Source organism: Fulmarus glacialis, unplaced genomic scaffold (assembly GCF_000690835.1).
Source record: "Fulmarus glacialis isolate BGI_N327 unplaced genomic scaffold, ASM69083v1 scaffold27478, whole genome shotgun sequence".
Lineage (NCBI taxonomy): Eukaryota > Metazoa > Chordata > Aves > Procellariiformes > Procellariidae > Fulmarus > Fulmarus glacialis.
In genome coordinates, this window is record NW_009228038.1 from 7,024 (window position 1) to 35,018 (window position 27,995).

The window sequence follows — 27,995 nt, forward strand, 5'->3', positions numbered from 1 at the left end:
TTCTGGGGTTTTCTGGTTAGGTGTCCTTAATAGGTGGAGACTGTCTGACTTATTCCCATCGTGGATGAACTTCATAGCGAATCTACTCAGCCATGTCGTACAGTGCGGGTTTTGGGGATCCTAATCAACTAGCCCAACGCATAACTTCTAACATCCAGAAGATCACGCAATGCTGTAAGTTGGATTTATGCATGTTTTATATAAAACTTTAATAATGGTGGTGCCCCCCATTCGAGGTTATTTTCTCAGATTCATTCATGGGAATTCTCTCTTTGATTTCATCTGCTCATTTGACAGGTTTGTGGCACCCCACACAGCAGATCCAGTCCTTTGTATGTATGGTTAAGTGTGATCTGTCCTGGGGAAGTATAGTATCAGTCTATATTCACCAAATGAATAAATAATTAGTAAGATGGCTGGTGGTAATAAGCCAGCTTTGTCCTGGCCAGTTATGTGGCACCTTAAGATGGTAGGTTGAGATGTTTGCTGAGCAAGGATTGCATCAAATATTTGCTGGAGCTTGAATTGTTTAGCAAGGACAGAAGCTGTGGCCTTGCAGCTTGCCCTTGGAAGTACATATTAGATATGTAAATAAGATTGTGCAAGTTTTAATATACCTGTGCTTAGATTCATGCCACCTAATTTTTTTTAGCCACCTAACTGGGGTGTTCACGTTAGAGGTAAGTTACACTTCTGGGGTTTTCAGTCCTTTTCCCTTTTCCTCCATTTTCCATTATATTTTTAATATGTGTGAGTGTATATATAAAGCAAATACAACTTGATCTCACAAATTACACAAAGTATATTGTTCATCAGAAGGGAGCTGGTCAAATCATGCATTACAACAATTTAAAGGGATATCCATTGCAATCTCCACCCCTGGTCCCTTTGGGAGAGGTTATAGGGTTTAACATTGCAATGAACTCCTCTCCTTGCTCCTAGCCTGGCTAGCAACAAGCCAGCTATGTCCTGGGCTTATCCATGGCCACACGCTTTGAGGTGCTCCAGCATGACCTCATGCACAGCCACTGATGTGCATTATTAACTCTATCCCAGCCGAAACCAGGACAGTATGTCAGTTTTAATAAAAACTTTGATCTTTGTTTTGCAAGACAAGTTTTAGGAGTTGGTATTTGTAGCACAGATTAATGGCACAGATTGGGCTTTTGCCTGTTTTTTCAGCTACATTTTGTATTTTCTTCCAGAAGAAATTTCTTTAAATCTCAACAGACAGGAAGAAAAATTGCAATTTTGCTTTATTGAAAAGTTTCTGTACATTAGGGTTGTAATTCCTCAGCCTAAAATTAACAAACTAGCTCTGTAAAAGCCCTTATGCTTTATTTCCTGAAATCTGCTCAATGAATTCACTCAGTCTCATGGCTTCTAACTTGGTCTTCCAGAGACACCTGCCAACCTATAACAGACACTGAGGCCCCAAGTTGTAAAAAAGAAGTCTTGATTGTCAGGTGAAAATGTAAAGTGAAATAAATGGTTGAAACTGGAGCATTGTGAAGACAGTTGCTGAACATAATTTACCATCTTGTGCTGGACTCAGCGAGTCCTTAGTCTCATCCTGCCTCTTCCATCTCCTCTCTTGCTTCTGCTGTGTTTCCCCTCCCCTTGTGACAAACAAGGCATACTAAGAGCAAGCTGTCGAGGCTTAGATAGAAGGAGACGTGCCACAGGAGTTACCTGCAATCCTGCTCTCCTTTCCTTTTTGAAATTTAGATGGCTGAAGTCTGAGCAATAGACAGGTGCTTCTGCCATTCCAGGACCCAAGTCCAAATCTCTCTTAGCCCTACTGCTGCATGGCTTCAGAAACAGGAGCTTTGCCTTCAAAAGCTGCAGCCAAGCACTATTCTAGGACGGGTAGGTACACAGCTGGATTCCATCCCTCGCTTTTCTGTAGATCTGACTGAACTGTAACCTCTCAGTTACTCAGTCCATTCTCCTCTGGTAGATTTTATGAGGATCTGGATCCTGTGGGCATGCTGAACACGTTTCCTGGACTGAGCTTTCTAAGGGCTTATGCACACTTTTCTAGCTATTTTGTTCCCATGTGTAGTACCTGTCCAGCTTTCTGTTGGAAGGTGTGAGCTGCAGTAACTTCCAGGTCAAAGGGGAGAAACCTGCAAGCTTAGGGAACTATTCAGGTAGTCAGCTGCTGAGCAGGTGTCTCTTAGACTGCAATTTATGATCTTGGTTAGGGAGGGAGGGGGGGAGAAACAGGAATCTTGACCCTAAATCCATGTTTTTCCTTCTAAGCAGTTGACTTGATTTTGCACTTCTGTCCAGAAATGCTTAACATTTGTGAGATGTGTCAACACATTTGAAATCTTCTTGGTTAACCTGGAGTTGGGTAGCTCTTCTGGTTTTCAGAGTGAGATTAATAGAGTAAGAGAGGTTCATTTCAGATTACCGAACCATTTCAGGAGGTCCCTCAAAACTAATTCACACTTCTGCTAACATGCAAGCAAACTGTAAATACTACTACAGAGATGTAGATGAGATACAGATTAGTTGAAAGGAAGCTGGCTCTTCCAGCTAAAAGCTGGCCCTTTAACTTGTGGGAGAAATTCAGAAAAACTTCCTGAATTAGACAACACTGTGCTGCTGAGATTTCAAAATATACCAGAGTTTTATAGCATTGGTCGGAACAACAATCTTTACTGTAAGATTTCTTCAAGGTTGAATTATTACACACACCCCCTCCAAGTAATAAATTTGATCTGGTTCTTGATTAACTGTTTTTAATATGCCATACATATACAAGATAAATACATATATTAAATACTTCACATTTCATAATGCATCCACATGATGCTGCTGTTGTATTAATACCTGTGATCCTTATCTCCCTTCTTTCCTAGTTCATGTAGCCCAGTGTTAACTGATTGACAAGCAAAGCTCATCTCTATGCTGGTTAGGCACACCACTTCAATAATTAAATCAATTGCAAGATAGTACTCTTTTTTGTTTGTGTTGTTCTGTGGTAATGGAGAGGACCTATATTTCTATCAGGTAACAGCTGGGTTAGCTTAGCACCCTTTTAACTTTAAAGAACATATTTTATTGATCTGTTGATCCAATCATGCAGTTGATTGCTATGTTGAAGATGTATTAAGAGTTGTAAATTGCTTGTGCCTTGCCTGAACCCCTGGTGAACTACTACAGTAAATGCTATCTGTAGTGGGCTGTTTGAGTTTCTTTGGAGGAGAGGGTGTTGGTGGGTCATTTTTAGGACCTTGAAGATAGGAGAGGGTGTTGGTGGGTCATTTTTAGGACCTTGAAGATATAAGCGAGCTAGCTAATGGGAAGCAGCATGCACTGCTGTCTGCACTCTGAGCTCTCTTGGAAACTTAAGCCAGGAGGGCACCTCTATGTGTTTGGGATCCCAAATCCCAGAGCGTTCTGTGAAAAGAAGGTTCTTTCAGCTGTTCTTTAAAGAAGGATCCATGCTCTGTTTTGCGTTTCCAGCATTTCTGCAGAAATAAGTGATTATTACATCACTTAGCAACATCTAGGGAATGGAGTCTGCTTTCCTCAGCCTGAAACTCATGTTTTGCTTATCAGCGACATATCCGAGCTGAGATTTAGGGAACTAGTTTGCGGAGCATTTCACCGTGCCTTTTGTTAAAACTGTTCCACTGAGCAGCTGGAATTGCAAAACTTAAGGCTCTTCTTGACATCCAATGTAGAGGGGCAGGCCTCAGGCAGGACAGGGAGAGTTAGTCTCTCAGACCCACTCCTAGTGTTTTTAGAGAATCCACGTGACTCCCTTTGAGCAGTGCTGTGACACCTGGGGAGCCTGAATCACATGCGCTTGAATGAGCTGCAGTGTTGTGTGCTGAACCTTGGTGAGGTCAGTGATGTCTGCGAGCTGTGTCTCGCTGGTTTGGTTTCGGGTCTGTGTTAACAGTGATGAGAAGCAGATCTGTGAACAGCTAGGGAACCTTCAGATTTCAATAATAAAACCAAAGTAGTGTATAATGAGCTTTGGCACCTCTTAGGCTTAGGCAGCTGCTAAATTTCTGTGTTACTAGAACACAACTTAAGAACTTTGAAAGTCTGTCTGTCTGGAATCTGGTCCAAAGTAACAGTAATTCTCATTCCAGGCCTATCTTATATCTGATTATAAAATCTAGATGACACACATTGTGTTGGACTTTTGAAATATGAATTTAAAGGTGGTTAAGGTTTGTCCCTAACTTTCTGAATATGAAGAACAGGAGTATGGAGAACAGAATGTAAGGAATAATGCAGGGTGTAGAGCTCCAGCCTGTCTGGGCTTTGCAGGTGGAGAACCTATTATCAAGGTGTTTTAATCAGTGTTTACTGAAGGAGCAGTAGTTCCAGAACTGGGTTTCATAGGTTGCACTCTCACTTATGTGGCAGCTTAATGGCAGAGAAATCTCAATGCCTTCCTTCAATATTTCCTTGAAATGTTTCCCGTTGGTCATTCGTTTACAGCGACTGAATAGTCAAGGAATGAGTGTGATGCACAGAAACAAGATGAGCTAGCAAAAAATATTTCTTTGTGACAAAACAAGTCCTGCCTGCTTACAAATCTTTATTTCTACCAGGCATGTTCATTTACCGTACTAGGGATATGCCTAGTAGGATGAGAGCATTGAGTCCATGTTGTGATTTTTTTTTCTTTTTTTTTTTTCCTCCTCCTCTTCTTGAGGAGCATGTCACGAATTGTACAAGAGGAAATCTGATCTTTCAACAAATGGAAAGATTAAAGTAGAATAAGTAAAACAAACAAAAAGCCTTATTTAAAAGCTTTAAAATAGGTTAATTTCAGGCTTCTTACAACTGTGAAGATGAAGGGGAGCAGTTCTTTGAAGTCTGACAGTTTTCTGCATTTTAAAGAATTGATTCTCTGTGTGTAGCAAAAAGAGGGAAAGCATTTTGTTTAAAAAGATGTTCCAAAGAGGGAGCGAAATGGGAGTTGCATTCATCTACAGGGACAACTCCACTGTTATAAGAGTAGGAAGGATATGGTTAGAGGAGTAGGGACCTCTTCTACTTAGCTGGAAAGATGTGACTCATGTCTCTGACAGGAACTGTGCAAGAAGAAGTAATCAGCCGTGGGTTTCCCCCCCCCCACTTCTTCTCAAGTCTCTCTCCTGTGTGTGGGTCATTGAGGAAGCAGACTTGTATGCCTTTGTTTTGCTTTGCTCCTAATATTTTCTTTTCCTAATATGTGACAAACTGAATATGTCACTCAGTGCAATCCCCGAAGAAAAGCGAGAACGATACAGGCTAGAAAGATAGCTATTATGTCTCCACTGGCATCTTAAGCCAGGCTTTGGGAGCTCTTGGTTTAGAAGCAGTTTAGAATGCTGCCTTTTGCTTGGGAACACAGAACAAAGCCTGGTGTTGATGAAGTACACCCAGTCTTTCAGTTTTAGAGAATTTCTGTTTCGCAAACTGTAATCAAACAGTTACAGAACCTACGCTGACTGAAGTGAGGCATTCATATTCCCTCCCTACCTCTCCCTTCCTAACTCCTCCAGTTTATAAAGGTCATGGCAGGATTTTGTGCAGTGGTAATTGCAAAGTCAGTAAGAATGGTATAATCTACCCTTGCTCAGTATTGGCAAGGTCAGTGATAGGGTATTTGACTTGTTCATGCACATTGAAAATCAGCGCAGCTGGAGAAACGTATGCTCTGCATACTGCAAGATAATAAAAATAAAATAAAATTCAGCAGTTGTAATCCACTTATGGCTAGAGGGAGTCTGCCTGGCTTTGAGAGATTCTTTCTCATAAAGACTCTTGCTTTCTGCTGACTTCCTTTTCTGTTTGTTAAGGTAGCACAAACATCAATTCATATAGAGCACATTCCCAGAAGGTCAACTTCAGCCAGAGAGATCCCTCTGTCATATGATACCTCTCCCATGACAGCATTCTGTGCATCCCAAGTTTTCTATAAGCAGTATTTTCACTGAATGTTGTTAAAATGGGAGTTGAATTACATCAGTCATATGACTTTGCCTTTCACTTTATGTAACTGTAGAAAATCATAAACACAGATTAAACCCTGAAGAATATTAGAGTTCTGATATATGCCTTTTTGTTGTGGTTTAAGCCTGGTAGGTAGCTAAAACATTCAGCTAAAACGGGCTGGAACGTTCATGAAAAACTATGTCCGCCACTGTGTTTGTAACACAAACAGATTCGCATGATTATTCTTTAGCTAAAGAAGGATGCAGATGGGCCAGTGAAAAGTAAATGAAATCACTGAGGTGTTGAAATCAGAGCCTGTATGAAAACAAAATTCTGTTTTGTCTATATTTAAAGTGCGGTTTTATACAGGTGTGGTTTTAAAGCAAGTACGCTTAAAGTAGAGCTTGTTGAGACTTTTAACGATGATATCGTTAGAAATTTCCAATTAGCTGCAGTTAACCAGAATTTAACTTTGTGGGAACATACTAGTTGGAACAAATCTTTTTTTTATTATTGTTGCTGTTGTCAGGAAGGTTTATTAGATTTAGGATGAAGTTTCAGTAAAACCGGGAAAAGGCTGGTTATTTAGGGGTTTTAAGTACCCATTATCGTCCTCCATGTTCCATTCCTTTTCCAAGGCTGAGGAATTGAACTTGAATCTGCTATATCCAATTCATAACCTGACTATGAAGGATAATAGGAGGAGGAATTCAGATATTTTGGGTCTTTCTAAATGCCTATCTTTCTGCAATGAGGTAAAGTCATGAAGCCCACAGTTCTTTTAGAAATAAACTATTTCTGAAAACTTCAAGCATGAATTATTTGCATGCTTTTCCTAAAGGCTTTGTTCTATGTAAAGTAGCACATATACTTAAGGTAGTATGCCTCACAGATTTGTTTATGATTTGGAGAGTTTTGTTAATATTTTTCTGTGTTTAGTCATGTTTGTTAAAAATATTTCGGTTCTATAGAAGATGACATATGAAAGTGTCTTATGTGGATGACAGTGCACAAGAGGGACAGGGATTTATTTATGCTAGCAGCAGAATAGAGGGAAAAATGGGTCTTCCATGTACACCCCAGCACACTATTTGTGTTAGTATGTGCAGAAAAAGCAGAATTTTTCCTTGTCCTACACTGTTTTGCATTACCTTAGTTAACTAGTCTGGGCAAGGTGGGAAAGAAAGAGCTCTCTAAATTAATCCATTTTAGTTTGGAAATGGTTTAAGTAACAATTGTAAAACCACTGTGCAATTTACAAATAGTGAGGTCACCAGTGAAGACATCCACAATTTTGTCTGCAACTGTTGCTTTTGCTGATGGAGCAAGTATAAATGGACTCAACCTAGACAAGATAACTCTTGCAAGACAGCCTGCATTTGCAGCAGAGAGGGGAAGGGAAGTGGCCAGGGTCCTCATGCTCCTTCCTATCTCGAGAGTTGTATTTCAGAGCCTCTCTAAGGTACTTAAAATACCTATTCCAGTTCAATTCTGTTGGATTTTCCTCCTTGCGGGCAGGAGAAGAGGAGATTGCATGGCAGTTTGATTATCCAGAGAGCCCTCTATCAAATCTCCTATAAAACTGCTGTGCAGGAGGCTGCATTCCAGCTAGGGCTCAGAGTAAACCCAGGTCAGTGGTTGATTCTAGATGAGGCGCTTAGGGACATGGTTTAGTGGGTATGGTGGTGTTGGGCTGACGGTTGGACTCGATGATCTTAGAGATCTTTTCCAACCTTAACGATTCTATGATTCTATGATTCTGTGATTGCAAGTGACCTCTGGAATAACAGCTACTTGCTTGTGTTGCTGCAGTCTGTGATGCGTTGCATGTCTTTGCTTCCATGTTAGCTCCTGAGTTAGCTTCCTGTATTAATGACTTGACCTCTTTAAAAAACAAGCTTTCTTCATGTAGGTGGGTTGGGTTTATGGGGTTTGTGCAGCTAATGTTTACTGCAGAATCACGCATCATTTTCATAACTTAAGCTACTGGTATTCTTTAGAGAAACATTCAAACTTTGGGGTTTCAGGGAGTTACCAGGGACGTTTTAAGATATGAATACAAAGTGATTACAGCTTGATTTAATGACTTTCCCTTGGTTGAGCTGTAATAGTTGATCACATGGTCGGTTATTGTGCACTTAATGTGTATTTAGTGTGCGCTACGCCCACATTAGAAGAACAGGCACTACTTCAATCCCACTTCCCAGTGTCCTTGGAAGACCATTGTAAATGGTAGTACACTAGCATGAAAAAATTACAGCTGCGCTGAAAAAACTGAAGGCAGGTCCTGAACTCCAGACATTGTTAGTGATGTTCCTGATTGCTTGCGGATGTGATTCTATTTAGAAATGCTCTAATAAAATCCAACAGGAAAGAGTACAAGACTTGGTGTTTTCCCACTCTTATGTATTTACCGAGCCTTTAGTCCATAGAGCTCTGAGAACAATCTTCATCCCTATCCTCATTTTATTTTTTCCTTCCCGTACATACTTCAGTTACTGTTTCTCTGTGCCAATGTATTATCCTGTTTTAGAATAATCAGTGTTATACAATGAGTTAAGACAGAATAAAGCAAATCACTTAAAACCAAATCACTGAAGTTTTTAAATACTTAATTCCAATTAGGTGAGCTCTGGGGCATGGGGCTGCTTTTTACTAAGTTGGGGTCTTTTGACTGGTGTCCTGGATTTGATTCCTCTAGTGAACTGTCACTCTTGGTTAAAGTAGGGATAGCAAGGTGTACAGCACAGCAGTGTTGTAATTTATTTTAAATCTTCAGTGAGTGTGAACTACGCTAGTAGCTTTAAAGAAGTACTTACACTCATACAGAAAACTCCAATCTGCTGGTTTTATTGCAACTACATTAGGTTGCTCTATGTCACAGCTTTTATGAAAGATTGATCCAGGAATGTTTTCTGCAGTGTCTGTCCATCTTTAATCAAGTATTTTCAGTCAAAGTGCAGAAGGAAAACACATTGAATTGGATTTTAATAAGTTGAAGAAGCCTGTCGTCCCCAGACAAAAGCAGTTTGAACTGGTGTAAATTTTACAAATAATTCTTTTATTCCAATAATCTGCTCTGAGGTGACTCTGAAGTTTATATTAGATTCCACACAACTTAATCTGTAACTGGATGTGCTGTTTGTTGACTCACCTGTTCAGCTGGAAACAAGTAGGAGATTTCTTCATAGTTACCCAACCGGTGGCAGCATATATAAGGTCTTTGATGCATTTCTGAATGGCAACTGTGCTGGTGTTGTATACACTGCTTACTTGTCATAAGAAGCCATAGCTGAGCCTGAACCTCACGTGGAACAGACTTTGCATTTGGTGTGCACAAAGGAATGCTTTGCTGATTCTGTTTATTCTGCTTGGGCTCATGAACTAGGAAAATGACTGAAAATCAATGGCTTTAATTCCCCATTGTTAGTTTTAGTCCTGTGAACCTTAGGCAGTGATGAAAACCCTATCTGTCCCTTTTTAAGTAAAAGACGATGGCATGGCATGCCTCACCATTACAGTTAATATCCAGGAGCAGCTGTAGCTGCTGGTTGGAACAGTGCTCTGCTGCTTCTTCCAGTGACAGGTCCCAAGCCTTGCTGTTCTGTAAGGCAGGCTTCATTGTACTCGCCCTTCCTGCTTGTCTGGTTTTTGTTCTCTGCAGTACAATGCCTCGCCGGAGTTTTTTCCAAGCACACCCAATGGTGCCCCATTTCCTGTGGAAGCATTAGACCGTAGCTTTATGAAACTGGGCAATGTGGTGGGTCTGGCTTGGACTGTAGCACTGAAGGAAACCACTGCTGCATGGCTATAATGCAATCTTGTGTGATCCAAGTAAGAAGTGAGGTTCCAGGCTGCAAAGAGGTGATAAGCAGCACTCATTAAACATATTTTTTCCCCCCAGTTTCATGCTTCTATGTTGTGGCCTCCTTTTTAGGACTCTCTGGGTTATGTGTTGATTCACCTCACTCTCCAGCTGCAAAGCTGCAACAAGCTTGGTCATGGTCACTTGAGGGTTTAATGTTTGGTTTTCCAAATGTTAAACAGGATGGAGGTTGAGATGGGAAGACAGCTGATTGTAGGTAACATGGGAAACCTTCTCTCCTGTGGCTGGAGTTACTGGTTAAGTGTTCCAAAGTAAGACCATGCTCAGTTTCCCTTGCCTCATGCTAGGGATGAACGTGGTGCTCGGACACTTCTCAGCCCTGCCAGAGAAGGTGGGTGACCTACAGTCCACTCTTCATTTTCCTCCTCCTAGTTAGTTCTTTGCCTTTCAAACATTAGGATTTTACTCAAGGGTTTGGGGTTTTTTTATCTTTTGTTCTGCAACAATACTATGGTGTTACAGCCTGTACAGTGATTGCTAATTCTCAGTGGGGGTTAACTTTGCTCCTCGTTTGGAGACGTTTTAGTCTTCATTGCATTCATTTATTTATTTGTATCTTTATTTTAAGTTTGAAACTTCCTCTGTGATCTTAAACATTTTCATCTCCAAGGAGCAGAACCAGCAGTTATGTCAACATGGATTTACTTGTGGTAACGGAACAGCTTTGCAGAGGCGGCTGAAAAACAAAGGAGGATGAGGAGAAAGGAGATGAAACTTTCTTCTTTCCCAGCCAGCTAAAAGCCAGCTGTTAAGCAAGGATAGTGTGTGATCCAATATGTGAAATACATTTTTATCTACGGAAAAAATAGTATGTATTGCAGATCTGGCAGGAACATGTTTCTCAAATACTCCTACCTGTTAAAAAATGTAAATATTTCCACTGTAAATCTCACTACTCCTGTAACTCATGTAGGGAGAGGGAGTCCTTTTATATGGGACAGTATTACTATTTTTTTCTGTGCCTTTTTTTTTTGTTCTCTTTAACAAGAGGGGGAGCTTCCACTGACTAGAAATGGAACCACTGTTTGGCTTAGTAAAAGTAAACATGAGCTGACTCTTAAATAATTTTCTCTGTAGGAATTCAGGTTAGGTCTTAATTGTTTCTCTGGCTCATCATTAACCATGTCTGACCTGTTCCTGAGCATGTGACCGGTCTGAGAGTGGCTTTCATCAGCTAATAGTTATGTGTTATGAGATCTAGATTAGAAATGCCGCAAAGACAAGTGAAAAGTCTTCTTACTAATACTTATTGCTTCTTTCTAATGCAAGACTTATTTTCAAGTGGAAAAAGTGAGATTCTTTTCTTTTGCATGCGAGACAGCAGTTGCATGGTGTCGTGCACCCTGCTTCCTGCGCTGCCCAGTTCCCAAGGAGGACTTGCCTTCTGCGGTGGCTCATTGCCAGCCCACAGCTGTCAAGGTGCAGTTGCAGGGTTGCAGTATGAGCCCTGAACGAGCTGTTGATTTCATTATATGCAAACAGCTACTCTGATCTTCAGTGTAGAAGTGGCTGTAGGAGTTAGCACGCCTCTGACGGAGGCTGTTGCCATATCCTGGTGACTTTGGTGAAGAATGCCTGCGTGCACATGGTGTGTGCCCTTCTGCAGCTCCTGAGCAAAGTCCAGCAGCTAGCTGTACGTACCCAAGGAACCTGAACTAAAGTGTCAGACTTTGCACAGAAATGGATTAAAATCATGCACAAGATCCAGTCAGGCTTCGTTACAGGATTGGTAATGTTCAGAAGGACTGGAGGGGCCTCTGGTAGTTGTATTACTCCTGTCTTTCAGAGCTCCTTGGGAAGTTGGAAGAATTGGGAAGTGGGGAAAGGAAAACCATAAAGGGTGAGGTAACCTAGGAACCCGTCAAAACTGTGCTCTGATCTTTGGTCCCTGACTGTTAGCAGTATGTTTACAGTGCAGAGCTAGGACTTTGTGAGTTGGGCCTAAGCGTTTGGCTCTCCAAGACACTTGAGCATTACTGATGGATTGAGAGGCACCAAAGCAGCTGCCAGGTGCCTTGATGTGCCAGCCTGAACTCCCTGCACAGGGGTGAAAAGCTGTTTAAACGAGCAAGGCAGTACCATTATGAATACCACCATTAGCAGTGAAGCTGGGAATTTAGGGGCCTCTGTTTTATGAGAAGTAATCCCAGGTTTCCACCAGTTTTGCTCTCCCTCTTCAGTGCCAAGACCCTCTCTCTGCTTGTTTCCCAAATGGGGCAGTGGAAGGAGCCAGCAGAGATGTTTCTACAGTCTAACCTTCCAGCAGGAGAGGCTAAGGCTACCCTGCTTTTCCCTTGAGGAAGGGAAGGGGTAGTGACTTTTATCTAAGAAGTTTTGAAGCCAGTTCTTGCTTTGAATCAAATTCTGTAAGATCTCTGTGTGTCTATGTGAAGGAACAAGACACTTTACCTCTGTGATCCAGGTGGTAATGTCTTAAAGCCTCTTTTAAAGTTTGTTTTTATCAGTAAAGCTGTATGAGTTCATGTGTCTGGACAAATGTCTGGGGTTTAGGTGGTTTTGTGATTATATGTATAATATTGTATCAAATGTTTGAATGAGTAGTAGCTACAGTAAGAAATCTGTTTAAAAAAAAAAAAAAAAAAAAAAAAAAACAAGCCAAACCAAAGGAATTATAAGACTATATAAGAAATACATTTTTTTAGCCTGTATACACTCTAGCATGTCTATATTAATATGCAGGACTACAAAGGATGGATTTCTTTAGCTCATCAACCTGCATGTATGTACTGTAAATCAAGATTTCAGGAAGGTCCGTTCTCTGCTTCCTGTGTTACACTGGTCCTACCAACTTGCTTTTGGCTTTTTTATGAAGACAGCTTCAGGAATGCTGCTGAAGACTGTTGGCCACAGTTTACTTTTGCTGGTCCGCCTTTTTTCAGTTTGCTTACTTGAATAAGCAATGTTTCATTTTTCAATGCAGTATGGAATCATAGAATCATTAAGGTTGGAAAAGACTTCTAAGATCATCGAGTCCAACCGTCAACCCAATACCACCATGCCCACTAAACCATGTCCCTAAGCGCCTCATCTACACGTCTTTTAAAAACTTCCAGGGATGGTGACTCTACCACTTCCCTGGGCAGCCTGTTCCAAGGCCTGACCACTCCTTCAGTAAAGAAATTTTTCCTAATGTCCAGTCTAAACCTCCTCTGGCGCAACTTGAGGCCATTTCCTCTCGTCCTATCGCTAGTTTCTTGGGAGAAGAGACCAACCCCCCCCTCGCTACAACCTCCTTTCAGGTAGTTGTAGAGCACGAGGAGGTCTCCCCTCAGCCTCCTCTTCTCCAGGCTAAACAGCCCCAGTTCCCTCAGCTGCTCCTCATAAGACGTGTGCTCAAGATCCTTCACCAGCTTCGTTGCCCTTCTCTGGACACGCTCCAGCACCTCAATGTCCTTCTTGTAGTGAGGGGCCCAAAACTGAACACAGTATTCGAGGTGCGGCCTCACCAGTGCCGAGTACAGGGGCACGATCACCTCCCTACTCCTGCTGGCCGCACTAATTCTGATACAGGCCAGGATGGATACTTCATATGAACAAAACTTTATATGATGTATACTTTATATGAACAAAAAATTGAAAAGAGAAATGCTATTTTTTTCTGAATAATATCCTTATTGTGAAAGGTTAAGGTGGAAAATGCTAGGAAGCCCAGAAAAAATGGTGCCAGTTCAGTCATTGGTTTTTTTCTTTATTTTATTTTTTCCCTTTGAGGTTTGAAAGCCTGCTAGCACTTTGCTATTTTTATGCATGCTTACAGACTTCTTGGTAAAATGTGTTTTAATTTTGTGCTGAATTCTTGAATCACAAGACCTGGACTGAGATGAACTTCCCTCTGCCTGGAGTTGTATAGCTGAACAGCTACGTGGTGCTGGCTTTTAATTTCCCCTCGATTATCTACTTGTGTTCGGTTTTAGAAGTAGGATAAATATCTAATTAACTTGGAATGCAAATATTTTAAGTATAGGCTTTGTTTCAGATAATTTTTCAAGTGAGAGCCTTTATTTAAAACACAAACCTGTATTTTCTTCATTTGCAGTTAAATAATGCATCTCTAGGTGGCGGTAGGACACACCGATACTTTTTCTGTCTGCAAAACAGCTAACAGAGTGCTTGCAGTTTGTTTTGTGGTTTGTGGGGTTTTTTTTGTTGTTGTTCTCCCTGTAAAAGTACATACAGAATACCTGAGCACCTTGGCTCATGAATCAGAAGGGAGAGTGCCTTGGAACAAATAAAGGATAATTTGTGTTCAGTTTTATAGATATTAAAACTTCACACTGTTGAAGAGAACACCAGCCAGTTACCTTTTCGTTTGTTTGTTTTAAAACAATGCGTTACACTGAACATAAAAAGAAGGCTTAACTACCCAGAGTCGGTATTTGTCAGTCCGTGTGACCAGCTCCAGCTGCCAAGGAGCAGCAGGGAGGCCCCCCCGGCCCCGGCAGTAGGAGACCCCCCTGGGCAGGGCAGGGCTGGCGCCCGGCGGCTGTAGACAGAATTCTAAAATTCAAAATTTTTGCTGCTCTTCAGCTCAATTAAAATACAAGCTGCGTGAAACCCATCTTACAGTGCTGTTCCCCTCAGTAATTTCTTAGTAGCTCATGTCCACTCAATTCCCACAAAGATTTCTGTCTTGAAGTATTTGATTTTTATCTCACGCAAAACTTGGGTACTAACTTTCACCTTTTTTTGATATCTTCATTACCTGGGTGGGCATGGAAGGAATTGGCTATAGAGTCGTTGACATCGTGACGTTACGTAAAGCAGTGCAGAAAATTCAATATCATCTAATTCACTGGAGACTTGTTGTGAAACAAAGATTAGAATTAATATTATTACTAAAAATGTTGTAAGGAATTCCAGTTTTATCTAACTGCTATAACATAAGTCACAGGTAACTTTCTTCATGTAACTGAAGTTCTGTCTGTTACAGATCTCTTCCATGGCATATGGAAAAATACTCTTTTTTTTTTTTTTTTAATGGTTTTCTTCATTACTTAGAGATGCCTTTTACTGCAATTTTAACTGTATTTAGGAAAAAAAAGATAGTGTGCTAGTAAAGTGAGGATCCCACGTACTATCATACCATTATATTTTCTACTGGCTGTGTTGTACCCCAGTCTGCCTGGGGAGGGCCACAGAAATACAGGGAAGACAAGTCTGTTCCTAGCCGAGGTCAAGCAAAAATAAGTTATTTTGCATATGTATTCTTTCATTTTAGAAGATGTGAGGGTGTTAAGCTGAGATAAAGCACGTTGAGGATATTAGTTTTGCAGTGTGATAAACTGCATATCGTTGAATTGTCTGTCCATTTTTCTCCTCTTTCTCATGTGACAGTAAAATATATTATGCTGAAAATAAGGCTCAGATGATGTGTTACTTTTTGCAGTTCAAAACTAATATATTTTGTGAAATACAAACCACCAGTGATTTTTAAGTGTATCCCACATTTAAAAATACAAGGATCTCAAAATTATAATTTAAACCTGGACACCTGACTTTTTCTTTTTTTTTTTTTTTTTTTTTTTAAAAATGTACTGTAAGCCCATGAATGCTTTGTTGCTGTCTCTTCATTAAGGCACTGGTTCTGAAATACTTGTTTATGATAATGTCTTGGCAGTCTTTCGCATGGCTTTCCAAAATGACATGCGTAAAATATGATTAAACTAGAAGAAGAATTGTGCTGCTTATTTTAGAAATTAAAAGGCCTGATTTATATTTATTATAGTAAAACTATTAACTGATCTTTAAATTGCCTGTTTCTACCTAGACACTTGAATACACTCCCATCCTTTATAAGAAACCCTGGGCTTTGTCTTTGGCTTGGCAAAAACCATTCACTAGTTGTTTTAGGACTTCTTAAGTGGAGTCTTTGTAGTAGGTTGAAAAAGTCTTGAGTATCAGTTTCTGTCATCTTTTATGGCTTTAGAATTGTCAAGCAAAAATGCATAAAATTAAGTGGGAATTGTCTGTGCCCCATTAAAATTTCTCTTCCTCTTCACAAACAGCTGCCGAAATACAAAGAATACTACATCAGCTTGGAACACCACAAGACACACCTGAGTTGAGGCAGCAGCTGTGAGTACTTCATGTGAAAATGTTAGATTTTATTGCATTGTAAACAATCTCCTCGTAGGTCATGAGGTTCTTTTTGTTAGGTAGAGTGCTTGATCTCACCGAGAAAGGCGAGTATAGAGAAATGCTTGAAATCTAAATGTTGCGATGCCCTTTTTAAAATTAATCTTGGATAGTCTTTGTAAACTAGAGTCAGCTGGTTTGCCCATGTATGTTGCCTGCAGTATCCATGCATCTATAAAACCTATTCTGTATGTCAGCAAAGGGAAAGGGGGAGGACCAGAAAGCAATATCACTGTTTTAAAAAGAAACACCCACATCCCTCCACTCCAGTCAACTCTTCAAACCTATCTGCATAAGTTTCACAAGGTAATGAATACACTGAGGATTTTTTGTGAGATGTGATACTGGGGGATAGAAGGGGAATGTCTTTTTAGTGATGAAAGCTACAGTAAGCGATGACATCATAGAATAAATATGTACCAGAAATACTAAAATAGCAGAAGTGAAATAAGGCTCCAAGGCAGATGCTGTGCTGTAGTTTAGAACCTGAAGGTAGACTTTCATTAATATGCCACTAGCAGAGTCAGTCGGCTGCTCTCCACTTCTCTGCACAGTCTAATGAACCAGTATGTTTTTTCCCTTTAAACTCCTTTACCACATTAATCTCAGCATTATAAATGCATGTAAGCGACGTGTGGTGCTAACTCTGTGGGTGAGAAAGTTGGCAGTCTTCAGTGTGGTTAACGCCGCACTGTGGCCGTTGAATAGTAGGAGGAGGTGTCTATTGGACCAAAGACATCGCATTCATTTTGTGTGAACAAAACATTGCTTTATAATAGCCTGAGTTCAGGGCCCATAACATTAGCCAGGTACAATCCACAGTGGATGTCCTACTGGAGACTGTGAATAGGTGAAGATCAACATACACAGTTTATGCAATAACCAGACAGGATCTAGGCATAAATTCACAACAACAGGATAGAAACTGTTGTGAAAGACACATTCCAGTCCCTTTCTAGAGATAATATATATGGTAAGCTTCCTTGAGTTTTCGTCTGTCCCTTTTTCACTTGTCAGAACATTTGGCTCTTCCTTTCATGTTGGTATGTATCTGAAGAGTTATTTGATTATTTTAAATATTGATGTCGATTGTTTGCTAATAGCTTTCCAGATAAAACTGTTTTATATACACTGGGGAAGAGGATGCAAAAGCAGGTAAAGAATTTGAGTTGCTCCAGGAAAAAAAACATGAAAATTGGTAAAGGAGCGTGTGATAATATCAGAAGCAAAGAGACAGAAAAAAACCCCAAAATAGCAGTGCTGTTGAAGAAGAGGCTTTTTTCTAAGCAGTGTTAAAGTAAATAATGAAGTTTTCAGCTAAGTTTGCAGCTATTGTATCATGGGAGAATATAGATCTCTTTGGATAAGCTTCCCAGTAACTATCAGGAATTGACCTTTCATGAACTGCGGTATCAGAATTACATTCAAGCCACAGTATGTTCTTAGGCACAGAAAAACTTGGTCTTTTCTACAGTTATTGTGAACTCAGAAATGACCAGGTGCTTCCAATTATTGATAGCCTCAAAAGGACTATGAAAAGCATGTTTAGATATTCATAATAACTAGAAAGCTGTTGCTGCACATTAGGATAATAGAAGAAACCTCAGGAAAAAAACAAAAGGTGAGTAATGAGATGCTGTCACATTGAGGAACACACCTTCTTCAGCATCTGTCCCACCTGGAATCCGTGGTGTCACCCCTTTAAAGTAAAGAACAGAATAAAGATGGCTTTGTGCACTTTAGAGAAGCATTTAGTACTACTGCTTTTCTGAGAATCAGTGAAATTCAAAGAAAGTAACCCAACGGTCTCTAATGAAACTTTGCATTTGGTTTTAGGCAACAGAAGCAGCAATACACCAACCAGCTTGCCAAAGAAACTGACAAATACATTAAAGAGTTTGGATCTTTGCCTGCAACAAGTGAACAGGTATAAAACCAAAGAGCATGTCTTGTTTGACTATCGTGTTGGCTCATGTAGAGTATTTGAGTGACTTCAGTTCTGCATGCCTATTTTTGTGCTCCTCACCAGGCTTTCAAAGCGCTGTTTAGTTAGTCAACACATTTGCACAGCAGGGACACTTACAACGTAAGAATCTTTTGTTGCAGTCCAGACTTGTTCCAAAGTTCTTTTTTATGTATCAGGAATGAGGTAGTTTGACTGAAATGGTAGGAATCAAGGTGGTGCGCTGTGCCTGTGATTTCAGGTAGCTGGGCACTTTGTAATCCATTGCAGTGATGCTAAGTCTGACTCCACAGGCACTCTGCTTCCAGGGTCAAGGAATTGTGTGCCAAAACCACTTGCAGGGCAGGTGGCCAGATCTGTTCATCCACTATCCGAATAATTTGATTATGCACAGTAGGTCTGTTCTACATCACTCAGATCAGCATATATGCTATGTCTTGTCCACAGGCTTTTCCTTTCTTAAGAGGAGTGGACAGGACCTGTTACTAAAACAACCTGTGCAGTCTTTAAACTGCCTCTTTCCTAGGTCTGTGTAAAATCTCAGCAGGAGGTAACATGTTAAGTGGCTGTTGTCAAGAGCACACTCCTGTCTGCCATCCTATGGTTTCTTACCCTAGCGAAATCTGTCGCTTAAATAAGGGATGAGCAAAAGGATCCCAGAAAACATGAATTCAGGTTATTGTCACTCAAACAACTTGCCTGGTCTGTGACTGGTTATCAAGGAGCCTTTAGGAAAATGAATTGTCCTGAAACACTGAATTCAAATGGCAGGCCATGATCCACGTGTGCTCATCCTGTCAAGTTGTAAACTTCTAATAGTGGTGTTAAAACTTGGTTTTGGTATATAACCTCTAGTTCAGGCAAAGTATGTTTGGGGTTTTTTTTATGGTTTCTCTGTTTCTTTATCTTGGAGCTGAAAAGTTGGCAGTGAGATGCTTTACTGTTTAATTTTACTCCTTTTATCATAAGCATCTTCATTAAAGCTACCTCCCAATGAAATGCCTAAATAACAGATTGATGAATGGCAAATTATAGCCTCTCAGAAATTTGGAAGAATGTAACGTATAAATTTAGGGAAATATGGTGGAGGCTCTCCTGAGTGCCCAGTATTCCTCTTCCCTCCCCTACATCCAAAAAAAAAAAAAAAAAAAAAAGCCTGAAAGGTTAGAACAGGTATTTTTGTACCAGTTCTTAAGCACTTAAGGGCGGATGTGAACCCACTTCTGGATGCAGCTCAATATGTATTTCCAGCATTTATGCAAAACACATGTGAAGTGCCCTATTCTTTCTTTTCTGCACCCTTCCCCCCATTCAGTCACCTTTGCATATTTTTGCATCCACGGTATCAAAATATTTCACACTTAAACAGTGGGTTTTATAATCAACAGATAATAAGGAAGGTAGAAGCTTTCTTGTCCCTGTCCATTTCTCATTTCCAGCTGTTAAATGAAACTAAATACATTGGTTTCCTCTTTACATGCCTTAAATTGTGGCAGAGTTATGTGATCCCAGAGGGAAGGAAGGTTTGTCCATGCAGCTGCAAATGGTTTTGTAGACAGCCTTCCCTTACACCTATTTAGAAAAAAAGAGTATATGCCTTAGCATTGAGCAGCCTGGAAATGGCAGAGCCTTAAAAAGCCTGAGCTCATTTGACTTGGTAAAACTTTTTCTCCTATAGCGTCAAAGAAAAATACAGAAAGACCGTCTTGTGGGGGAGTTCACCACAGCACTAACAAATTTCCAACGACTCCAAAGGCAAGCTGCTGAGAAAGAAAAAGACTTTGTAGCCAGAGTAAGAGCCAGCTCAAGGGTATCTGTAAGTATCGGAAAATGAGCCATTATACTCTGATTACAATGGTGTTGCTGGTGTTCAATGTCAAACTTGCCTCCTTAATGCTACTTACAAAAGCTCATACATAACTCCAAATCCTGCAGAACGTGTGAGGTATGATTGTAAGTATATAATTATAAGCTTTCTTTGCTCAGTTTTATGCATAGATGAGTTACGCAGTTCATTTTATAGTAAAGGTTGAATTAAGTTGTAATGAATCCCCACTGAAAACTGTTACTTTTCCCTTGCCTTTGTCACACAAAGGCATGAACTGCCCCTGGGTTCATGCCATAATCTTGCAAGAGCAATTTTTAGCATTGAAATACTTTTCTGGACCTTTAGATATCAACAGATTTTTCCTGCAAAGAAGAATCACTTGCCAGATTTCTATGCAGTATTAAAGTGAAGGAAGTGCTGAGGAGCTTGAGATTTTGAGCTTTTCTTTGTTAACATATCAATTTAGCCTTTTTACTCTGTGCCAAATACACGTTGCTGTACTTGTAAATTTTAGCAGGCTGAAAAGTTTTTGCTTGTATTTCAGCTTTATATATGCATAAAGCAAAATCAGGATGAGCACATGTTAAGTCACGTTTCAGTTTGAAGTTGACTTACTATAAACCTTGTAATATTGACTAATTATAGAAATGCTGACAGTGCTCATTTCAGGGCCATAATTTTTTTATTTATTTTTTTAAACACTGATCATCTAGGGTGGTGCTCCTGAAGACAGCTACAAAGAAGGAACACTTGTCTCTTGGGACAGGTAGGCTGAATTTGTTAATAAGTCTTAACCTAGCTGAGAATAATAAATGGCCTGCAGGGAAGCCAGCTGCTGATATTTTTGGTTTTTCTTTTTAATTTTTTTTCTGATCAATTGCCTTTTCTTGGAGGGAGTTGGGATAGGTTGTTCAGTCAGGTTTTCTTCCGCAGGGCAGGTGTAGAGAAGAGGCTTTTTGGTGGGATAGGTAGGAAGAAAAAGGAGCAGTTCACATCATCTCCCCCTTTTTTCCCCATGCTTTGGCTTCAATCATCTCCTTAAGCTGCCCCAAGCCCTTATCTGGGCTTTGTGAGACCCAAACTTAGGGAAGCACAGTCCAACCTGTGAATAGAGTAAAACTGTTAAGCTGTGATAAAAGGGTCCAATGTTTACTGGGATCTCCCGTTGCTTTCATACTCTCCAAGAACTGCTTCTCAGACTCAGATCCTGTTTTGTTGGCTAGCTTGCTTTTGCCTCGGATATAAACTCCACAGGTTATAATTCAGAAGAAACTTCGCCCTTGTGTTCATAGTTGGAATTTCTAATCAGCTAACTCAATGCTATGTGCAACTTTGCTACAGCAGCAGCTTTCTATACTAAAGGTGTGATTGTTAGACCTTCCCTGTTAGCTAGACAGAGAAGGGTAAAAATGTGCATTTTGTTAACTGATAACGTAAAGTGTGTGCTATGTGTTTAACTGTCATTTTAACTGTTCTGAGTTACTTCTCATCGTGCCTGTTCAATTCTGGGTTTTTGGGGGTTTTTTTGATAGTCAACCGCAAGCACAAGTGCAAGATGAAGAAATTACAGAAGATGACCTCCGTCTTATTGAGGAGAGGGAATCTTCCATTAGGCAGCTTGAGGTATGTACAAGTGTTTTTACAGCAGAATATGCTTTTAATGTTTCCAGAGAAAAAACATTTTATAGTGGCATGAGCCTTAATTGCAGACATTAATCTTGAGGGGTTAGGGTTTGTTTGTAGGTATGGTTTTTTTCCTTCAAAACTACAAATATTGCCTTTAGATGGTATATGAAATGTGCATTAGAAATCTACTGTATGAAAGCCATGTTTTGATACTGTGTTTAACTTCAGTGGTTCAGTTATGGAATAAGAGAGTGCTCCTGTGATTGTATGAAAAAATACATATCCTTTTTTCCCAACATAGCGGTCATATTATGTAACCTTTTTAAACAGTGACTATAAAAGAAGCAAATTCGTACCTTTCCTCCTAGGTATTCCCAATGTATTATTCAGCATCTTCATTTTGTAAGCGGCTTTTTTGAACACTTCTTCTGGAAATATTGAGATGCTATGTTTCATTCAAACTTCTGTAGTTAAGGGCTTGTCAAAAAGTTAAAAGCTTTTAAAAACAAGAAGTAAAGTACACAAAAAATTGTCACATGTTGAAATACTGACATCAAGAGAATTCTGTGAAGACAAAATGAGTGTTTCCAGCCAGTCTGGAATCTACCTCTTTATCAACAAGAAAGATGCTGGAAGTGGGGTTTGTGCAGAAATCTTGCTGATGCATGTGCCAAAATCCATTCTATGTGTAAATTTTGCAATAATCTCTCCCTTGCCACCCATACGTTAACATAGAGTGAATTGAACTAAACATGTATCCGTTGTTAGTTTAGAAGAGATCATATGCACAGTGGTAACGTGACATCTATCACTTCATCATAACCAGATGGTAATAGGATAATCTAATATAGGTGCAGCAGCCTGGCCATATTATAGAGGTAATTTCCGTAAACTGTGCTGCCTGTGAAATTTTTGTGTGTTTAATTTAATAGATGTACTATTGCAAAAAACTAATGCAAAATACTTTCTGCATATGCTTTTATTCTTTTGGGTTAAAGGGATAGCTTTTAAGCAAAGTTGGCATGAGCCTGCCCCTTCAGTTGAACTAATACAAGTATGTGCGTAGACAAGCCCTCAGCAATGAGAAATCCTGTTTGTGATGTGACATGAAGTGTACTTTGTGCACATACTCGTCGTCAGATAGTTTGATTATAATAAACTTGCTCTCATAATACAAAAAAGCCTTCCAAATAAACATATTATGGTGGGTTTTTTTATCCTATAGTGTAAAGAGTCATGGATGCATACTTGGGAGGAGAAGGAGCAATATTTGTATCTAAATGCACAGAGATCCTAGAATATGTTATGTCAATTAAAGTGCTGATTGTTTTCTTGCAGGCAGATATTATGGACATCAATGAAATTTTTAAAGATTTGGGAATGATGATTCATGAGCAAGGTGATGTGATAGGTAAGTCCAACTCAATTTTTCTCTGAAAATGTTTTATTCTGTCTCTCTGCACCAATGTAGAACTTCCTTTTGCTGGAAAAATTCCTGTAATGAGAATATCAATGCTAAAGCAAATCAGGTGCAACCTGATAATGGGTAGACTGGCTGAGGTGACTGGGAATACATTAAGGAAGTGTCCTTAAAGTGTAATTTTAAAAAATTATGTAGTTTTTAAAGTGTATAAAATGTGTTTAAAAGTAGGTTTTGAAACTGTTTGTACATAAAATTGGAGTTCATGCAGGGAGTTTTACTGTATTGTATTATATCATAAGTGTGCAGATTCCTGCTTTACCCTCCATGCAGATAGGCTTATTTTTTTGATGAAATGTGATTGGAAAAATCCGTTTTCTGAGTCTGCTGTTAAACCACGCTGTCTGTGTCCAGCATACATTTGCAGGGCTTTTTCTATCACCTTAGCCCACAATCTGTTCAAGATCCTGTCATATTTTTCCACGAAAAAAAAAATGTGTCAATATGATAGAATACCAAACTGGAGTCATACCTCTTGGGGTGTTTTGTGTGTCTGTTTCCTCTGATTTCAGAGACCTTAGAGCTCTTTTAATCTGAGCAGAGGGCAGTCAGTAGCAAGTTGGAGGACATAAAAGTACTGAAAATTTCTACCCCAGCTGGTTTCTAAGGCTCAGCCCTGCTTCTAGAGCAGGGGAGCTGTTACTGACATGAATTCAGCCACTCATTGCCTGGGCGGTTTGGAAATGAACTCGGGTGTAAGTATAGGATGGGTCAAACTTCCATAATAGGTTTATACCAAAAGGTATAAAACTTTGGGTATTGATGAAGACACCAGCAGTTGAGGGGCAGCTATTACATATGCTCTCAAGTGTATTTCAGCATTCCAAACCTTTGGCTGGGTTATGACTAACCAAAGTTCGAAATCTTTCCTTTTAAAATAAAGACAGCATAGAAGCCAATGTCGAAAATGCAGATGTACATGTGCAGCAAGCAAACCAGCAGCTGTCAAGAGCAGCAAACTACCAGGTAATGTCACTGCTGACTGCAGTTGTGTGTAACTGTTCTTTCTCAGTAGTCCTGACTTCCACTTACTTACACAGTTCGGATTTTGCTTATCAGTTTCCTCAAGGCTTGGAGACTTACTTAAAGGTTTATGTTAGACTACAATGGTATTTGTAGGTCACTATAAAACAAAAGTCAGTCATCTCTGAAAACTTTGGGTTTCCTGTAAAATTAGCCAGGCTGTTTCAGAGCACCTGGAGTTACACCTTTATTTAAAAACAAACAAACAAACCAACACCTCCTTTTACAACTCAAGAAGTAAAAAGTTCCTGTAAGAAAGTGAACTCTAAAGATCACTGGAGGAGTAGGGAAGATAAGCAGGGAGGTCTTTTTAAGATGCTGCCAGCTAGCATCAATTTTTGCTGTCCAAAATCTTCTCAAAGCTGTATATATCCAGCTTCTGTTAATTGCTACCCTGATGCTAAAACTGTATTTCAAAGTCTGAAACTTTTATTAAAAGCCTTTTAAATACCTTTAAATGCCACTTCTTTATAATGTTCTGGAACTTATTAGAAATAATCTTATTAGTAATAAATCTTCCCTCTTTAGTCAGAGTTAGTCCTTAAGACTTTTTTTTTTTTAATCTTCTTATGTTTGTTAGTAGTATCCAGGACAGTAAATCAATGACAAAATATCTGAAGGATTGCCTGCTGATTTCAGAAGTGGGAGAGGGGAAGGGGTAGATGCATCCTTGAACTGTATTCTAGGTGGCACTAATTAGCCCGTTAAGTATGGTTGATGATTCCTATTTTGATACTGACAGAGTTCAGCAAAAAAGATAGTAGTAGCCAAAATTTTCTGTGGAAGGTGTTAGTTTTCTGGTTGAAATTTTAAATGAAAAACTTCATGCTTTATCTTGAGGAGGAAAGGGATCTCAAAGGAAAGTTATCGAGACTTTTGACGAGCTTCTGTTCAGTGGGTCTTACAGCAAAGACCAACTACTCTGCAGAGTTGGCCTGTCTTTGAAAGGATTGTTTAGTTTGCTTCAGCCTTGAACTTTCCTTTGCTTGAAAACTCATCCTTGTTCCAAGACGCTGAAAAATCATTTCCACTTTCAGCAGATTTATTTTAATTTCAGCAACTGTTATATCTGTATGCCCTGACTCTCTTAAGGAAGTGTTAGAGGCCCAGGCGTGCTGGTGGGGACAAGGCTGCACATGGTTGGTACCCTCACAACTCGTTTGTGGGTGGACAAGGTGTGGACTGCCCATCTGCCATGTGGGGTGCATTCACACAGCAGAGCTGTTTGGGCAAAGCCAGGCTCTTCTCCTTTCTTTCCCCCTTTACCACTGCTGCTTCAGCAGTCGTAGAAATGATGATGAAGTGTATGAGGAAATAAGATCTCCATGTCTTTAGTCCACCAGCTTGCTTAAGTAGTGTTACAGGGAAAATGTTTTAACTTCAGTGCAGTGTTGGCAAGAGGTGGTCTCCAGGGTGAAAAAGGAAGAGACTGGGTGTGTAAGGAGAGAATCTGGCCACCTATTAAATAAAAAGGAAGATACTCTAGCAAACGGATTGAGTTCTAGCAAGTAAAATGACGAAATGAAGAAATCTTAGCCTGACAATGGGAGAAGAGAAGTGACAGTGAGATACTAAAGCTAGAAAAGGAGAATAGTTAAGACAAGAAACTTGGTAGTGTGGGTGGTACTGGGCAAAGAACTGGCAGCTCCAGTAAAGAACTGGCACAGATGTAGTTCTGTGGTGGAGAGGGGTGGAAATCAAAAACACCCAGGCAGAAGAACCTCTGCCAAATAAAGCAAAGTGTGGCTTTGCTTCTGGAGCTGTGGCCTAGAATCTCAAGATTTGAGTGTTATTGTCCCTTGGCTATCAGCAAAAGCCTGTGAAACCCACTGGTAATTTCCTTGCCTGCTGTGAAGGAAATCTTCAGATTCCATATCCTTCAGATAAAGGATGACAGACTGCTACTAGTTTTGGGTGCTCTGGTATCTCAAGTTACAGACCTGTATGGGAGATGTGAAAGTTCTGGACATGCTCATAACTTACACTTTATTGTAGTGACATCTATATAACTGGGTCTCTAGTCAGGTCTCTTTTTTTTCTTTTTTTTTTAAATTTTTTTTTAAGAGCAAGTTGTACCTAAGAAACTTGACAAAAACAACTTTAAAATAACTCTGTGAATAGATGCAAAGTCAATCTTCCAGAAGTCTAAAATTGCAGTCCTTTGTCCCCATCTGTATATATGTTAATGGTCTTTAAAAAGTTTTTTTCTAGCAGACTGTTTCTACGTTCTCTATTGTGCAGCTTGATTGTCCATTTTCCTCCATTTTCCGTGGTCACCTGCTCTCTCACGTTTTCTTTCCCCCAGTGACCTAATGTTATCCATTCATTGCGTTACTGCATTCTCTTTCATTAGTTTATTATGTATGCCAGAAAATACTACTGAAATCATTCTGTTGAATAATATAGCCATAAAAGTAAGTCATGGATAACTTGGCTCTTTTTTTTTCTGGAACAACTTCATATGACTTGTTGTTAGGAAGGACACAATTTAGTTAGATTGCACAAGCAGTAGGACCATAAAAGCATTTGAGTAGTCTTCTGATGTGGTGATGCAGTTTTCAATCAACTTGGTTTTTCCTCTATTGACAGCAAAGGTCCCGAAAGAAGATGTGCATCCTCATTATTATACTTGCTGTTGGAGTATTGCTTCTTGGAATCGTCATATGGTTATCTACAAAATAAGTCTCTGGAGAAAGTGTTGTAATTGGTATTTAAATTATGAAAGGAAATGTTTAGTCATGGTTTGCTCTTTGTGAAGCTGAGTAAAATAATGGTTCTGTACTTCATCACACTTTTTTTTATAAGACTTTTTGTTTTAACCTGAGAAGTAACGTTCTCAGTACTACCATCAGTATAACTGCCTGCCCTCTTGGATGTGGGTGCTGTCTTACCAGAAAAAAACAGTCAAGGTCTTAAACTGTTCCATTAACTTAAACATAAAAACCTCTTAAGGTTTAGGGGGCTAATCAAAATCCTGATAATTTGTTTTGATGGGGCGGGTAATTATCTTTTGGGATATTCCTAAATGTTGCCAAAACAAACTCCTGAATTGTTGCTTGAGGCAATGAATTCACATCTCAGAATTTATTTTTAAGTTAGAAATGTCTTTCTATCTTTCCCCTTCCATCCCACTCACCTGCCCATTTGATATGGGTGGTTCAAAAATAAAATGTAGGTTGCTGAAGTTGGTGTGATCTCTCTTTTATAGCTGAAGCCTTTGAATTAAGCCTTCAGTGTGCCTGAAATCTTTTAGATGCTTCATATATCTCTGTATCTGGCATTGAGTATGGTTATGCCTGGAAGCTTCCTGCAAAGGTAGGTAGGGTGGATGATGTAATTATGTGAATTTTTTGTTTCAGTTCTTGTATTGAGAAATACTGTGTTTTATGTGCACACGCCTAGTATCTTTGCGTCTGAAGTGTGCATCAATGAACTTGGCTAGATGAAAATAAGCTCTAGTCTGTGAATTCTTAGATTTACTGGGAAGAATAGAAATTCCCAACTTCCTAACTGTACTTGAATGTCACTGTTCTGAAACTGCTGTGATTCGGTTTCTGTGAACAGATCCAAAGTTGTATGTGAGGTCTTTCATACAGCTGAAGAAAAGAAGATTACGAGTTCAATTCTAAGTTCAACAGTGGTATTTGAAATTAAGTTGAAATCGGTTGAACTGATTCAAACTGTTTAAGACGTTTGATGCTTATAACCTTTAAAATGACCTTTTTTCCTTTTGTGCCATTTTGTACTAATACAGTAAAAATGTAACAACACTTTTTTGCCAATTAATCTATTTGCCTTTTTAATTGATCTTGGTGAACTAATCTGAAAAGTGTACAGATGAAAAAGTCACTTAATCAGTATTTTATAAAGTTCTTGTACACTAAACTGATAGAGAATGCACTGTTTACATGGTGAGCTATGAAATATTATTTGGGAACAATCTAACTGTAAGCATAAATGGACTTCAGAATTGTAACCGTGCAACCAAAATAAAGGTCTTTTAAAGAGTACTTTTCTAGTAGTTCTTTTTTTCAGAATCTGTTTTTACAAGCACAGCTGCCATCTTTGCTTTTATGTA

General features: G+C 39.6%; 1 protein-coding gene across 1 annotated transcript; it reads left to right on the top strand.

Annotated features, from left to right (window-relative positions):
- Window positions 1-92: 92 nt before the first annotated feature.
- STX7 (syntaxin 7) lies at window positions 93-27,928 on the top strand. Its single transcript, XM_009583368.1, has 9 exons — window positions 93-174; window positions 15,868-15,937; window positions 17,834-17,924; window positions 19,639-19,776; window positions 20,502-20,554; window positions 21,321-21,411; window positions 22,753-22,825; window positions 23,778-23,860; window positions 26,507-27,928. The coding sequence occupies exons 1-9, from the start codon at window positions 93-95 to the stop codon at window positions 26,597-26,599; spliced, it is 774 nt and encodes a 257-aa protein (XP_009581663.1). The 3' UTR covers window positions 26,600-27,928.
- The last annotated feature ends 67 nt before the right edge of the window (window positions 27,929-27,995 follow it).